At 33.5% G+C, this 15390-nt stretch overlaps 1 protein-coding gene across 7 annotated transcripts in view; it reads right to left on the reverse strand.

The window, feature by feature from the left end:
• Nucleotides 1-15390, reverse strand: part of LOC129758711 (SCY1-like protein 2) — a 248924-nt gene that overhangs the window by 90834 nt on the left and 142700 nt on the right. For 5 of the 7 annotated variants that reach the window (XM_055756307.1, XM_055756305.1, XM_055756306.1 and 2 more), the window contains exons 16-17: nt 12993-13087; nt 12324-12389 (exon numbers count right to left, since the gene is read on the reverse strand). In XM_055756307.1, coding sequence (XP_055612282.1) covers nt 12324-12389; nt 12993-13087 — 161 coding nt within the window. The remainder of the gene's footprint in view (nt 1-12323; nt 12390-12992; nt 13088-15390) is intronic. The other 2 variants (XM_055756309.1, XM_055756308.1) reach the window with 1 other exon arrangement.

Genomic DNA, 15390 nt, shown 5'->3' on the forward strand with positions numbered 1-15390 from the left:
AAAATCTGTCATTGGTAACTGATAAACCTACAAATGAATAAGTAAAATAAACACTGTTTTAAATAAGTAACTTAATTCATATATTTCCCAGACTTTCTAGTTTCTGAGCTCCAATGATTTCAAGAAATGAAATTCAACAATTACAAAAATAAAATACAAAATCATGACTTTCTCTGACATCATTGTAAGACGCTTTTATTTAACAGCTTTATAAGAGGTCCACGACCACCTCATGAGATGGTATACCGTCAAACGGAGCATCATGCAACAGCAGGGTTGGATGCAACATTTGTGTACCACAACACTTATACAATTTTTATTTTATAATAATGTAATAAAGTTGTCATTTAATGATAACAAAATGATGATGACATAGTTTGTCACATCGTGAGATAGTTTTTTTCAAAGTTTTTGATACACTTAGAAAATTTATAAAATCGAGCAATAGAAGAACAATTTTATACATTTTTCGATGCCGTAAATACCTTACTTTGGCTGAAGATATCATCTACAAACTTTATATCGCTGTTGTTATCCCATACCAACATTGTTGGTGTATCACCAAATTTTATTAAATACCTACATGTTTTTATAATTCAGTAACCAATCTGGGCTTTTAGCCCCAAAATGCAAATCAAAGATTTACCTTTTAGATCTTGTTCCCATATGCTGTGTGTGTGTGTGTGCAGCACTCTATGCTTTTTCTTTAAAAACATTTTTGATTTCAAACACTACAGAATTCTAAAGAGTGTATTTATTCGAAAAAATACAAAATTTTGTTTTGTGAATATCTTTTGAATGGATGGATGAAAATTGATTAAATTTCAGTGAAGCTGCCTAGTAGTTTAATGTTCGCATGTGAAAGCATAAATCATTAAAATCAATCCGAGCTAAGATAAATAATCCCGAAAACATCCGCTATCTTAATTACTTATTCAAGATGGAAAAACTTTTTTAGTTTTTATGATGGCTTTATTTTGTTCTTTAAACTGGTGCATGGCATAAATTTGACGGTAAAATAACAAGTTTCTAAATTCGAATGCTTCATCGTTCATTTCAACAATCCTAATTCACGTCTAGCCGATTTCTATTTTCAATAGTTTAAATATTTTTTCTTGAAAATAAAACTTTCACAATAAACCTTAAAAAAAATCCAACAGATTATCTGGAATTTCCTTAAATCCTTACATTTTTGTATAGTGAATGTTTGAACAATTCATTTTTTGAACGATGACTTTCTATTCAGATTTGAAATTCAATTCAGAAATACAGAAACGAATGAAGAATTTTAAATCATTTAAGAATTGAATTTCAGTTGCCGTCCAGAAGTACAAACATTTCATAATTTCTTCATATATTTGTAATGAAGAGTTTAGCTCAAAATTCTACAATTTCAAATCAATGCATATTTATTAGAATTCCACTGCTTCTAACAAGAAAAATTAAAAATTAAATAGAAAGTTGCTACCTTATGTGCTACTTAATTTTGGATTCGAACTTAATTTGACATTATTTAGAATTGGAAATAAAAACTTAGACAGACGCGTTTTTTCCGACGTCGCGTTTTTCTTGTTTGTTTTTTCGCGAATTAAAAATTCAATTATTTTATCTGTTTTGGAACTTTTGTTTCGGTCGATACATATTACAAATGATAAAAATGCATCCAAATCACTAGCATTAAAATGTTGAAGAAACTCTCTAAATCTAGTTTTTTGGTTTTTGCTATGCTGTTCGGATCGTGCAAAATGGAAATCATCTGTTTATTATGGAAAAATGTGTTCAATTGGTGAAAATATAAAAGTGAAAAAATCGAAGACAACGGAGTGGGTTTTACTAAGCTTTCATAAATATGGTAGTTACAACTTCATAAAAAAGCTGTTGATCCTATGTTAGAAAAAGAGGCGGTGTTCGCGTGTGAATGAATCTTCTTGTCGTCACCATTTTCTAGCTAAATATCAAATAACTTTAGTTCCGATTGAGGGATATCAATGATCTAAAAGATTTATTTTGTGTGCAGAGTTGAAATGTGAATAAATGTTGTGTTTCAAATACAATGCCCATTCGGATGGCCCGGTTAGAAAAAAGAAAAAAAAACAAGTTAAATTCCGGAATGAAATTTTTTCGGCTAGTTCCTCCCTCATGTATGGTTTTGTTCATAACAAAGCCTACTAATCAATTTCTAAATATAACGGTATTAATTTCTCCTTGATCCAAAATTTATAAATGTAAAAAGCATAATGCAAGTAGTCCGATGTTGATGAAATGAAAATAAATATGTTCAGGTTTTGCTGATTTTAAGAATACAAAGATTTCCACGATGATCGGAAGTTCTGGTCGTCAATATTATAGCCACTGTGCTTTCGTTGCACAAATTTAGTAAAAGGGTTTAGTTTAGAACTGTGAAACTATTTTGCGGAAGAATCTTTCATCTTTGCGTGTGATCGTCAAGGGTGTCTCTTGGCGGATGGAATGAATATTTTGAGCCTCATTCCGCTTAGGTGAAATTTTCGGGACCAGACTGGAGAGAGAAAATCACTTTTAACTAACAGAGGCCAGTTGTTAATTTTTTTATTTGGTGAGTTTGTTCCATATTGTTTATTTTACTTACATTTCGTTAAAATATAGTTTGGAGTCAGGGTGTTTTCACTCTGAACTCTCTAGATTTTGTTCTGGCTCAGCAATTTCCAGAATGTTATCCATTTGAAAAAGTGAACTGATTGAAAGCTTCGAATTATAAGGATAACATTTTTGAAAAATCTTTCGAGTTCTATGGGACCTCGAAGGGTTTTTGTTCTTTTAATATTTTTCGATTATCTTTTTATTTTCAAGAGCGAGTAAAGGCGCTTTATCCTTGGTCGATGACCAGAAATGATTGTACATTGAAATCCAAAACAGTTAACGAATCATAATAAATCTTAGAAGTTTAAAACCTTTAAACATCACCTTCTAAAATATGCCACTTTTCTGAGGTTTTGTGTTTTCTGTGTACAAAATAAATCGTTTCCAGCCGCTGAAGAATCGTCCTAGGGAATAGGCATATTACTTTATATAACGTGTGGTTTCCTCATCAAGGAGCATTTTTCTTAGCATGCTTCCAACGATATTGCCCCTTCGAAACGTATGGTACTGGTGGTCCACGTTTCTTCCTGTTCCTGTGTTCCAGATTTCTCTGCGTTCTCTGCTCCATGGTAGGCCCAACCGGTTTATGTTTTTGATTATTTTAATGTTTTTATGTTAAAATAATTGAAAACATGAAGAAAGACAAGAAGAATAATAAAATACTTTTATTGTTCTTTGGGACTCACACATAAGTTCTGGCTGTGGAAGTACGATTAGTGATTAGTGATTAGTGATTTAGAATTGGAAATAAAAACTTAATCTGTATCTGAAATTGATTCAAGCATTAGGTTTAATAAATAATGAAAAAACTTTCTTTGTTCAAATTGAATATTTCAATCAGTTTTTAATCAATTTTTAGGACACAAATTTTAGTCCTAACATAATTTCAAGACAGAACATTTATTTTTATGTTTTCGACCGTGATTGATGTTTTGTAGTAATTTTGGCTATATTTCGGTCTTAGGATTCAATCCCCCTAGGACATTTCAAAAAAGTTTTTTTTATTGAATCTCAAGACCGAAAAATAGCCAAAATTACTATAGAACATTTATTTTTCTTACTGAATCTGTGGCGTTGAAGTCGTGTAAATTTCCAGAAGGCTCAAGAGCAATTGGGTACAAAGAAGGTGATGAAGAAACACGCACACTATTACAGAACTCGTTATTCAAAAAGTAAAAAGGTAAACAAGACCTACGTCACTTGCCAGGATGTTTATGTATTCTAGGCGAGAATCGTAAACAGCAGTTGGCAATGGTTTTTTTTCTCTAGTTTTCGCTGGTACAGCGATGATGGTTGTTTGTTCGAAAATGCAACTGACGTCACGAATAGGCATGGTTACAATGTTTACCGAAAAAAACTTTTACTAACACTTAGCACGGGATTTCCATCGCTACCTGAGATGTGTGTACAGGTTGGCTTGAGAGGAGAAAAATGAGAACCCGTTAAAAAAAAAACAAAAAGTTCAGCAACCTCAATTGAAATTTGTTAACCATACTTAATTTTTTTTTGATATTATTAAAGCTTGATCCCCTTTTATTATTTTCAGTCTTTATTAAAACCTTTAAAATTTCAAACGTTATTACTGTGCTTGAAAAAGTGAAATGTCACGTAGGTAGCTGTGCTCATAGTAATTTGAAATCTTTGAAATATGCAAGGTAGGCTATTCCGCTCTCTTTGAACGTATAGGCTCTTGCTACTACACACATACACACACATACAAGAGATCGGTTAGGTTTTTTTTCGAAAATGTACGCGCCTTTTCTCTGATCAAGCATAATTAAGTATATTTCAAAAAATTTGCTTAAAACTGTAAATGAAAATGTGGGTATTTGATTAAATATCAATGAAGAACCAAACAGAGCAAGATTCTAAAAAAAACCACCTTTCTTATAAGTCACTGAAAACGGTTCCCCCAAATATTTTGTTGAAAGATACTGATCTATTCCATACAGCTTTCAAACAAGACGATGGAGGTAAGAGCTTTCGTTGTGAACTCGCTAATTTTGAAATACTCAGCGCCTGTTTAGATTTTACTCAGACGTCGCCTGCCGATCTCATTGTACTCAGAACATCAGAGTCACGACTACTCGGAAGACGTGAAATTTGGGACTCAGCTAATTCAATCGCATGGCGGCGACAATTGAGTAAATGTCAATCAGTTTGAACCAGACTTTTTGCGACATTAGTCAACAACTCGACGAAAACTGACTTATCTTGGTAAATATTAGTTTTTAATGAGCAATTGGCAATATTCATACCGGTTTGATGTTATTACTGGGTGCAAAAGTGGAATTTATCAGAACAACCATTCTCGGAGGTGCATTAATGGAAAATATGAGGTATTTAAAAAAAAAAATATCTTGAAGTTCTCGAAATTCGAGAAGTTTATAAATTCGTTGATTATTTTCAGACCCTACCACACCCTCAACTGAGTATGGCAGAATGGACCCTGTGGACGACAAACAGTGCCGAAAAGAATTTTATGATTAAGTGATAGTATAACATGAATTTTAATTCTGAAAAAATAAATGTTGGTGCAAATTATTTTTAAACTTTTAAGTAATATCGGCCAATCTCACATTTTTACTATACTTTTTACTATTACCTATACATTTGTATTAAATATAACCAATGCACTAAGAAAAACCGGTCGATATTCGCTTCGGAATGATTCGCGCATTCTGAGTAACCCCGACCCAGACACTGAGTCAATCATATCTGAGTAAAGGCCGTGTGGCCAGAACTGAGTAGGTGCGGTTTTGGTGACAACTGAGTAACCGTCACTCTGAACTGAGTTGCTGAAAATTAGCGAGAAATTTAGTTTGATACTTGAGCTACACTCAGCCGAAAAAGGAATGTTAAATTTACCTGAATTCGCACTCTTGTTCCTTACGTGAAATTCACATAGTTGAATGCTGGCAAAATAAAGACACATTCGATTGACGTGAGAATCCAGTACAGAAGGGTTTGGTGCATTCTATGTGATGTTCACGTAAACCTGATGGATCATTCACGTAAAATCTGTGTGAAGGAATACCAGTTCTCAATATGGCGCGGATCCGAAAGTTGGTGCATAAAGACAAAAAAATCTGAGTAATGGTGAAGCTGATATTAATCTCGTAAGTAATAAAATTTCGTTGTTTGGTTGCTCTTTACATCTTTATTTTTTTACTCAACAGGATTTGAAATTGAGGCAGCTGAAACGGCCAAGTAACCACTAAAGAGGCGAAACAATTACCATTTTTCGACGAATTTGCGTTCAGTGAATTATTAAAAGTGCCAGGTTGAAGGTGGAAAACATTTTTATTTAAAATATCCGAAAAAAAACCTCCCTATATTTATATTACAATGAAATCTGAAATCTCTGTTTGCTGTTATGGTGGCATAAATCTATGGACATTTTCACGTAGTGTCCATGTGAAGAATTTTTTCGGTTTTCGAGTCTGGTTTTGGTATGCCAGGCGTACTGGGTTCAATTACCGGTATTGGCAAAAAAAAATTTTGGGTTCGAATCCCATAAGTGGCCGACAGGTTAGATGTGTTTTCCTCTTATAAACTGATTATATAATAAGAATCTTCAATCAGTTGCCAGCTGGCCAGTTACATAAATACACGGATGCCCGCCATAAACCAATCTCTATGGCTCAAAATTCAATAAAATAGACCCTAATAAGTTTCAAATTATCTAAGGGAACCGTTTAATATACCTTACGAGGAGAGTTTTTTTTCTATTTCTTCTGCATGGTTCTGCTCTGATTGGCAGGGTACCGTATGTACCGGCAGGGTATGTACCGTGTATGTACCGTATGATACTTTGCGGACAATTGAAAAAAAAAAACATAAAGTAAAGAATTAACATACATTTTTTTTTGCCTATTTCGCCTACATTATTGTTAAAACATATTGATAGCAGATATATGAATAAGATGTTTTCCACAGAAAAACATCTAAAAATGTACTTAACTGAAGTTTTATCTAAAGTCATTAAAATTTAAAGAAGATAAAAAAAAATCCGATCCGACACATGAACTGATCAAGAGCCTTTTCTTTAAATTAGATAAGATAGGACCGACGTGTGCATAAGTGAAAGGTATCAGTGAAATAAACTGATTTTTTATGACCAAGAGTGAGGGAATTCATTTTCCGGAAGACTTTTCATTCAAGGAACATTGGAACATGTTCAAACGTTCAACTTTTTCTGTTACTCCGGCCCAAATACACAACTGAAACGCACTAAGAAATGAAAATGGGAGCTTTTTTTTAAATAATTCTGTAAAAAACATCGTACTTTTTGTTTACAAACCAATTCAAGTACGAACTTAACATGAAAAGAGGTTTTGTGTTACATAGCTGCATAAAAGATACTTTTGATCTGCTTCTTATTTGAAAAGTGAGACTTTAGAACTGATTTACAACTGGAAGCAAAAATTTTATGTGAAATTTTTAGTTTACCCTTAAAGTGTTCGATCTTTTAAGAAATTCATCTTCAAAATTATTCAATATGTTGCAAAGACCAGAAGGGGTATTCCGAATATTGAAACTGAAGCGGATATTTTAAACTTCTAAATGTCTTTGTAAATGAAGGTCATTTGCTTTGAACAGCAATCGTTAAAAGTGGAGTAACAAACATAAGTTGATACTGCAGGAATACTGCAGATATATCAGCGAAACTTGATAGAACAAAAAACAGGAATACGTATTAAATCCATTTTAAAGCCATTACTCTGACGCATCTGTAAATAAGCATTGCATTGACACTTGCCCCAATATACGGGACAAATGTAAACTTAGAAATTTGATTTTGCCAACATTTTTGAATATTTGACTTTCAAAAAGAAAATAAAAAAAAACGCTGAGAACTTATTTAGTGATGCAACTGATATTTTTTTAAATATTTATATTTTTTACCGTAGTAAATTTATTAAAAAAAAGAAATTTGCACTGTATTTATTATATGTCAAAATTAATATATTTTTTATTATCATGATAAGTGTTGTTTGGGAAAACTTCAAGCTATAATGTCTCATGTCCACGAGTTTGAATTATGGCGAAACATTTTTTAACATAATTTTGGCGCAAAAAGGATAGATATTCAAACTGCTTCGTTGGTGAGGATGGTGAAAAAAGGTGTTTGAAAATGGTTATTAAAAATCCTTTTCATCGTCCTTTTTTCAAATTTCTATAGCTTATTTTTTCAACTCCAAAAAATACCCCGCCTAAAGCTTATCAGGAGCTGGAAGTGCTCATAATACAGAATATTAGGAATATACTCAAAAAATGTCTCGATTCACGCTATTCATCGGTTTTAAAAATTCTATCTCCATAAAGTACAATATGCAATAAATTCCAATATGCGAATCTTTTTCTTTCAATTAGTAATTTATGTAAACTCGAGCCGGTTAAATTTGCCTACCTTCTTCAAGCAGTGGGGGACAAAATTGGAAAAGATGGGAGAGCTCCCATGTAAATTTAAGATAAAGAGCTTTTCAAAGAAGGGACCATATTTAAAAAGGTTTTTTTGGGTACAGAGTACAAATTTCAGTTCTTGAAAAACGAGTTTAGAGATCAAGTTTCAGTAAATAAGGTAACGGACTTATTTTGGACCAGGAGACCTATTTTGGACCACCTTATCTACACAGCTAGAAAAAATCGTGTAATTTTAGATCGAAAACGATGCACGAAAACGGAACATCGATTTTGATCTAAATTTCTACTGCGATGTATTTTTTTCGAGGATGTAATTTTTAAGGCGTGTAAATTTAAATCGAAAAAAATGCACGTAATCGGATGACATGAATCGTCGTGTAAAAATATACAGGGATGTAAATTTAAAAATTTATTACCGTAAAAATTAGAAATATTTGTTAAATATTAGGATTTTTTGTGTTGTCTATAAATAAATAGTCACATGAGTCATTTTATTTCACTAATATTTCCGATACAATATGCACAAGAATATGACCCCTCATTACGGGCAGCGTCAGGCTGGAATTGTTGTTGTATCCGATGATTCGCAGTACGGCGATGTTTTGCATTTCATCATCGCAGTTAATCCTCGAACATTACCAGAAGAACGTAGTAGCCGGAATATCCTTAACACCAAAAAATTTGTAACTGCAATAATCTATCATTCCTGCAATCGAAAGAGAATTTTTAGTTTCACTTTTTTTTTAAACTTATTTATCTAACTTTCCACTTTTTAGTCCAACTATTCAACTGCGAAAGAGAAATTTCGGCTACGTGCAAAAAAAACCACCATCTCGAGTCAGAGTAGAAAAACTTATGCCACGAGAAAAATTGTAAACAAATGATCTGCCATGTTTTACATTGTTTTCAATGTAATTTTATATTAAGAAATTGAATTTTAGATCACGGCATGTAAACTTACATCATATAAATTAATTTTATACCAACGAACCAAAAATAGATCAAAAAGAGTTTAAAATTACATCTTATTTGGATTACACTGCTGGAAAAATAGATCACCCGTGTTTTAGATTGCGTATACTTTTAGAAATTTTTTGCTGTGTAGCTCTCTTATGAAGAAACTAATAATGAAAAAAAATAGTACACAACATTAAGTGCCCGCGCTTCAACTATATCTGCTAAAAAAATCCATGATATGTTGCTTTATAAGAGAGCTAGACAAGGTGGTGCAAAATAGGTCCTCTGGTCCAAAATAAGTCCGTTACCCTAATATATACCATCTTTGAATTGCAATTCAGAACTGCAGCTGCAGCTCTCATTTCAAAGTTGTTGGTTCTGAAGTATGATGAGGTTTGATTTAAAAAAATGCTCTCTAAAATGTTAATTTGAGTAAATTTTTACAAATTAACTTTATTTTCGGAAGGTGTAGCAAAGCACAACGGGTCAGCTAGTTATTAACATAAATTTGTTGAGGAATTCAAGAGATTATGAACTTAACATATTGCAGACCAAATATGAGATATCAAGTTTTTTTTCGTTTGCTAACAGTGTGCTGCGCATTAATCGACAAAAAATTTGAGAACTTAAAAATGCTCAGTTTGTTAAATTTTGTCCAGGGTTTTCGAAGATGTAGAATGCCGAATTTCGATGTTTCTAGTTATAGATTTCATCGTGGTCCTTAATGTGTTAAGATTGCTTGTAAATTCAATTTCCAGATTTCAATTTTTTTTAAGCAAAATAAGTTTGTGAACAAAAATAAAATCTAGAGTTTCTTCATCTAGTTCTTTGTTTCAACCGAAAAACACAAATTTTATGTAAAAAAAATCATCCACAAGATTTTTATTATGGAATTGATTCTTTATGAAAAATATTTGCTGTTATGGAAACATCTTTTCCAAAAAAATCTAAACAAGATATATATTTTCCCAGTGTATTGTTTAACAGTATTAACACATTAAAAACACCAAAATTTGGTATGTTTCAGAAATCAGTTTTTTTCAAAAGTCAAATTTCATATTAAAATCAATAATTTAGTTCAAGTTTGCATCGAGGAAACCTTGAAAAGTTATGATTTTTATTTCTTCCTTTTTTATTTTTGAAAATTTGATATATTTTCATCGAAGGTTAAAATCGTTGAATTTGCAAAATTGTTTGGAAGATTGGGCTTCTTTGATTGAGTTTAGAATAAGTTTTGTTTTTAAGAACAGGAAGACTCTCCTAAAAAAAGATTATTTTATGCCCCAATCAACTAAGTTTGATCTACCAGATTCTTGAACAAATTCAAAGATTTAAACCATCGATGGAAGCGAATTAAGCTCACCTTTTAGGCTTAGGACCAATTTTCTTAAGTTACGATTTAAACGAAAACTTTTGATGCCAAAGTACTTAAAAATTAATAACCATATAGTTACAAACATAATTTGCTTTTTTTTGTGTTCGTAAATTGTTGGGCAGAAAATCATAGGTAAATCTTAGTCGCCAAAACCCCCCCCATGAGTCGGTTCTTCCTACGGCGCTGCCATATCATACCATACCATATCAGTGGTGATAAACACAACCTTATTCTAAATTCGGATACAAATGACACTCTATAAAATCATTCAAATACAATCAGTTTTATAACTATGGGCACCAAATACACATGTAGTTCCCCTTTATCATCTTACTAAATTAAATTTATGGTCTCTTTGTCCTTGGCCTCTACCAGTCGTAAAGTAAACCTTTTCATTATATATTTTTTACAATGTCTTATACCACCAACAATTTCCAAAAATAAATCATCCATTATTGCATTTATTATTATTATTTATTTATCAAGGCGACAATTCGATCTGGGCGCTTTTCTCAATAAATTAGGCGTATTTATTGTGTGCATTTAGAATAGGTATGTGGGAAGTATAAATATATTAGAAAATCGTTCACTAGAAGCAAAATAAAAAACAAGCAGCAGTAATGTCTTCTTGCATGATTCGCTTAGGCCAGTTCAGTTGGTTCGGTGTCCGATCAAATTCGAACGGGGGTTTCTAGCACGTAACAAAAGCCACACGAATGGAAATAAAACCACACGTAAAAGAGTTGACCACGTTCATCAGCTACACTCCATTCGAAGTTTTTAATTGAAAAGGATCGGCAAATTGATTTTGCATCAGGCGTCTCGTCATTTCAGTTTTTCTTTTCGCAACACCCTCTGGAACGAATAACCGAGTCGTCGAAAATCAAAAAACAACATCGAAAATCATCGAACAAACAATGCAGTTGGACATCACAAAAACAACAACAAATAAAAAGATCAATAAAGGGCATCGCAGCACGATTGAGGCACTTCACATCCAGGTTGAGAGGACCAGGACCAGGTCAACCTGGCAAAAAGTCGAGAAGTACTAGTGCTGCTACACGGTTTGCAAACTTTTTCGTGCATGAACGGACAGGTACAAACACGCATTCATTCTGGATGCTCCGTTCTTCTGGCTTTGGACCACTTTCCCGGACACTGTGAGGCCGTGACAGGTATTTCGCCGGAGTAGCAGCAGCCAAAGTTGGAGGAAATTGGTTTTTACCACCACTCACTGTGTGGCATGGTCAACATTCATTAGCGCCATTTGCATATGCCATGCCCACAGAACGTTGGTGCCGGTTTGATGCAAAATTGAGAGCTGGTTTTTTTTCTTTTATTTCAGTTTCATATTGGTGAACCTCTAGAGACTTCGATCGAACTGAAGAAGCTATTATTAGATCCAAAATCGTTAGAATTATTATAAAAACATGGTTAATTGTCTTATATTGATTGAATGAACAATAAAGATTTTCAAGGCGTTTCATAATTCTGAAATTCTTATGAGACTACGAATCCTTAAATCTATTAACACTTAATCATTCTTACAAACCATTTTCTATTGTGTCTCTAGAGATTCTTCGCGAAACTATGAACGACAGCATCTATAGGAGACTGCATGGTCGGTCATCTATGAACATGGAAATGTGACATCTTTTAAAAAGGTACTATAACAGAACTTGCAATCAAATGAACAAATCAGTTGGACGCCACAAACGATTACAAAAACGAGACGAGGTGCTTGATATTGGATGCCAAGTTATTCGGAGGTATTTTTCTTCCAATGCCTTGAGGAAATGAAACACAGACAAACGGACATGACAGGTCAGATAGAGATGAGAGTGAACAAACACGCGGTTTGGTTGCGGTGAGGTTAATTTTCATCCGAGCACATTTCGCACAAACGAGAGGAATTGTTTTTGTCGGGGTCGCAAAATGAACTTACTACGTAAGAAGCGGAAGTGGCAGGCACTGAGAGACTCGATCCGGAACCGCCACGAGCGCAGAAACCCTGCCACACGAAAATGTTTTTTTTATTTTTATTTTCGTAATTTGTGGTTTTGTTTGTGGTTTGTTTGTTTGAATAGTTTTCGTTCAAAGTATACCATTTGTTCGGAGACGCATTTAAAGAAGTCAGCGGATGTTGGTTGTGGTTAACGAAAGGTGAGAAAGAATTAAAACACTTCAATTAATTAAACGGAACAATGAGCTGCAAATTAAGGTGGTACTTATTTGTTTTAATTGATTTAGATAATTAAAATTTAGGAGTTTAGTTTTTGATGATGATCAATTTATTGGAATATGAAAACAAAAACCGAAATGCATTTGAAATTCTATGCTAAGCCTACACGAAGTAGTAAAAATTGTCTCTTGAAATAATAGCTACGGAGGATTCCAAATAATTTAATAAGCTTTTCTAATAGAAGCTCTATTTTCATAAACTGATGATAAATCGATTTGAAAGATAGAGGAATTCCAATTGAAAATTAAAAAAAAAAATTCACTGTTTATCAAATATCTGCCAAAATGATCTATTTACAATCGTGAGCGATAAACAAAATTTAGTAACTCCAGAGAGTCGCGGAAAAAGACAGCGGTCATTTGCATTACTTACGGTTGGTGGTGACAGATTTATGTTGGAACTTCGTCTTTCCTGCGGTCCAATGCTGGAATGACGTCTTATCGGAAGACCACCACCTGGAGTGCCACCTGTGGATGTGAGACGAGATGGTATTTAAATATCAGTGGACATTTGTTATTTAGTTTTCTTTTGAATGTCAGAAAAGACGTACTAATTAACTGGAGTGAAATGGTATTTTTATTTTATGAATGTGACCTTAACTTAGAGCGTGTTTTGAACTACATATTTGAACGACCAATTTTCGCTCGTAACGAGCAGAACGAACAGAGATTTCCAAAAAATTGGAGAAATCAAAACAAACTTATGAGAAAAGCACAAATATCAAGATTAGATGTACACTAAAATTGGGCAAAATTTATGACCTTTTTCAATATTTTTCGATTATTTTTTTCTGTTAAGGGGAATGTGGCATGATTCACATTTTCAAGATTCACATTTTTACAAGACTTCTATGAACGTAAAACGTGGTTGCAAAAATTTATTAGATTTCGTTTTTGCTAAGAATTGAATGCTTTGGGGTAACATTGATCAGTCTCTATTTTGACGGTTTTAACAAGTTTTCTTGATCATAAAGGATACAAAACACCTTAAAAATAATTACAAATTCTAGTAATTGATAAACTAAGGCAGTTCGTGTGTTTAGGCCAAAAAACAATTAGGATCGAAAGATGGACAATGATGCTGCATAGATTAAGGGGCTAAAATCTTTAACATTTCTTATAAAATTTCAACTACAAAACAAATTAAATTTTGCTTTCAGTCAATTATCTAGGCCCTCGCACTATTCACTATTTAATAGGGTTTCTAGCCTATTATCCTAGACTGGCTTGTTCTTGGAAAATGTCCCTATTTTTTTTAAATAAAAAAATACCAAAAAAAAAAACTAAAACTACACCAAAACTATAAATTAACGAAGAAAAAAAGTTGGACTGTCACATAATTCAACATTTTTATTTACATTTGTAATTTTGAAAAACATAATTGCTTTTTTGGTATTAACAAAACCTTAATGGAAAACGTGCGTCCAATAAGCTGAATGAGCACTATCTTTTTTATCGGGACAAGGTTAATAAATGGTAAAAAAAATCTCCGAGTTAGCTTTTCAAGTAGTTTTCATTTGTCATTTTCTTTCAATTTAAGCATTTACCGAGTAGGGAAAAATGTTCTTATATGCCCTTTTATTATTGAAAAAAAAATGCAGTTTTGGTTTGGATTTGGATTAGATTTTGGTTAAATCCGGGCATTCTTTGAAAAAGCAGGCAATCTGAAATGCTCAGCCATATCTATTACTCCCAACAAATTGGAAGTATTTGTTTGACTTAAAATTTTTTTTTTAATTTTCTTTACTCTTTTGGATTTTTTTATTTTAACGGGTGTTAAATATAAAATGAGAATTTTTTCAATCACATATAAAAAAAATTGTTATTTTTTTTCATAGATTTCAGTATTTTTTATTAATAACATAATGTATTTTCTTCAAAAAAATGTCAGGGAATGTTTGAGTAAGGGCCGTGGTCTGATGTTCGACGCAACTTTGTCGCGATGTTCTCACAAGAACATTGTACGGCACTTACGTCCATTTTCCGGATTCTTGTAGTCAGTTGCTTCGTGTCCTTAGCCCTGCAATTGTTTTTATACACTAAGGCACTGAGTGAGCCAAGGAAATCCTCTATTTGGGGGCACTGGGGCAAGTTCGTTGGGTTACGATCTTTCGGCACGAACGGTATCTTTTTCTCCTCAAAGTACGCCAGCCAGCCAGAACGAATGACGTCCCGCGGTATTTTTTGGTCATCCACAGACACTGTGATTTAACCGTCTCAATCTGCTCCTCCGTGCACTCCGGCGACCTCGGGTACGATGGATCCTGAGGGTACCTGAGGGTACCATGGATCAATACGTGGGAGCAGCCATATTTCCGACCGGCGTCACGCAGGCTGGTTGCGTCCTTGTTGTCAAACAGCTTCTTTAACGATGTCTTCCTCTGCTTCGTCATTATCGTCACCGGACGACCACTTCCGACCTTCCGCTCTATGTTCAGGGAACCCAGGATACGATATACCGTACTGACAGGTACATTTTCTTCCTTAAAATGTGCCACCGTGAACTTTTTTCCTTGCTGGAAATGCGTTTCGTAGAACCGTGCAATGCATTCGCGGAGCACGTGCTGTTTCGACGCCATCTTTGCTTTGACTAAATTCAAACTAGCAAAACCAAACACGCCTACTGTTTCTAGGGAGCCCAAAGAGCAATTTTCTTGGGGAAAGAAAATTTTACGCTCTTTATTTGAGTTACTAAAAGGTATTGAAAACATTCTCATTTTTTATTTAACACCCGTTACTCTTTGAGCATTGCGGGATTTGATTGTTTTTTG

Source organism: Uranotaenia lowii, chromosome 3 (genome assembly GCF_029784155.1).
Source record: "Uranotaenia lowii strain MFRU-FL chromosome 3, ASM2978415v1, whole genome shotgun sequence".
NCBI classification, from domain to species: Eukaryota; Metazoa; Arthropoda; class Insecta; order Diptera; family Culicidae; genus Uranotaenia; species Uranotaenia lowii.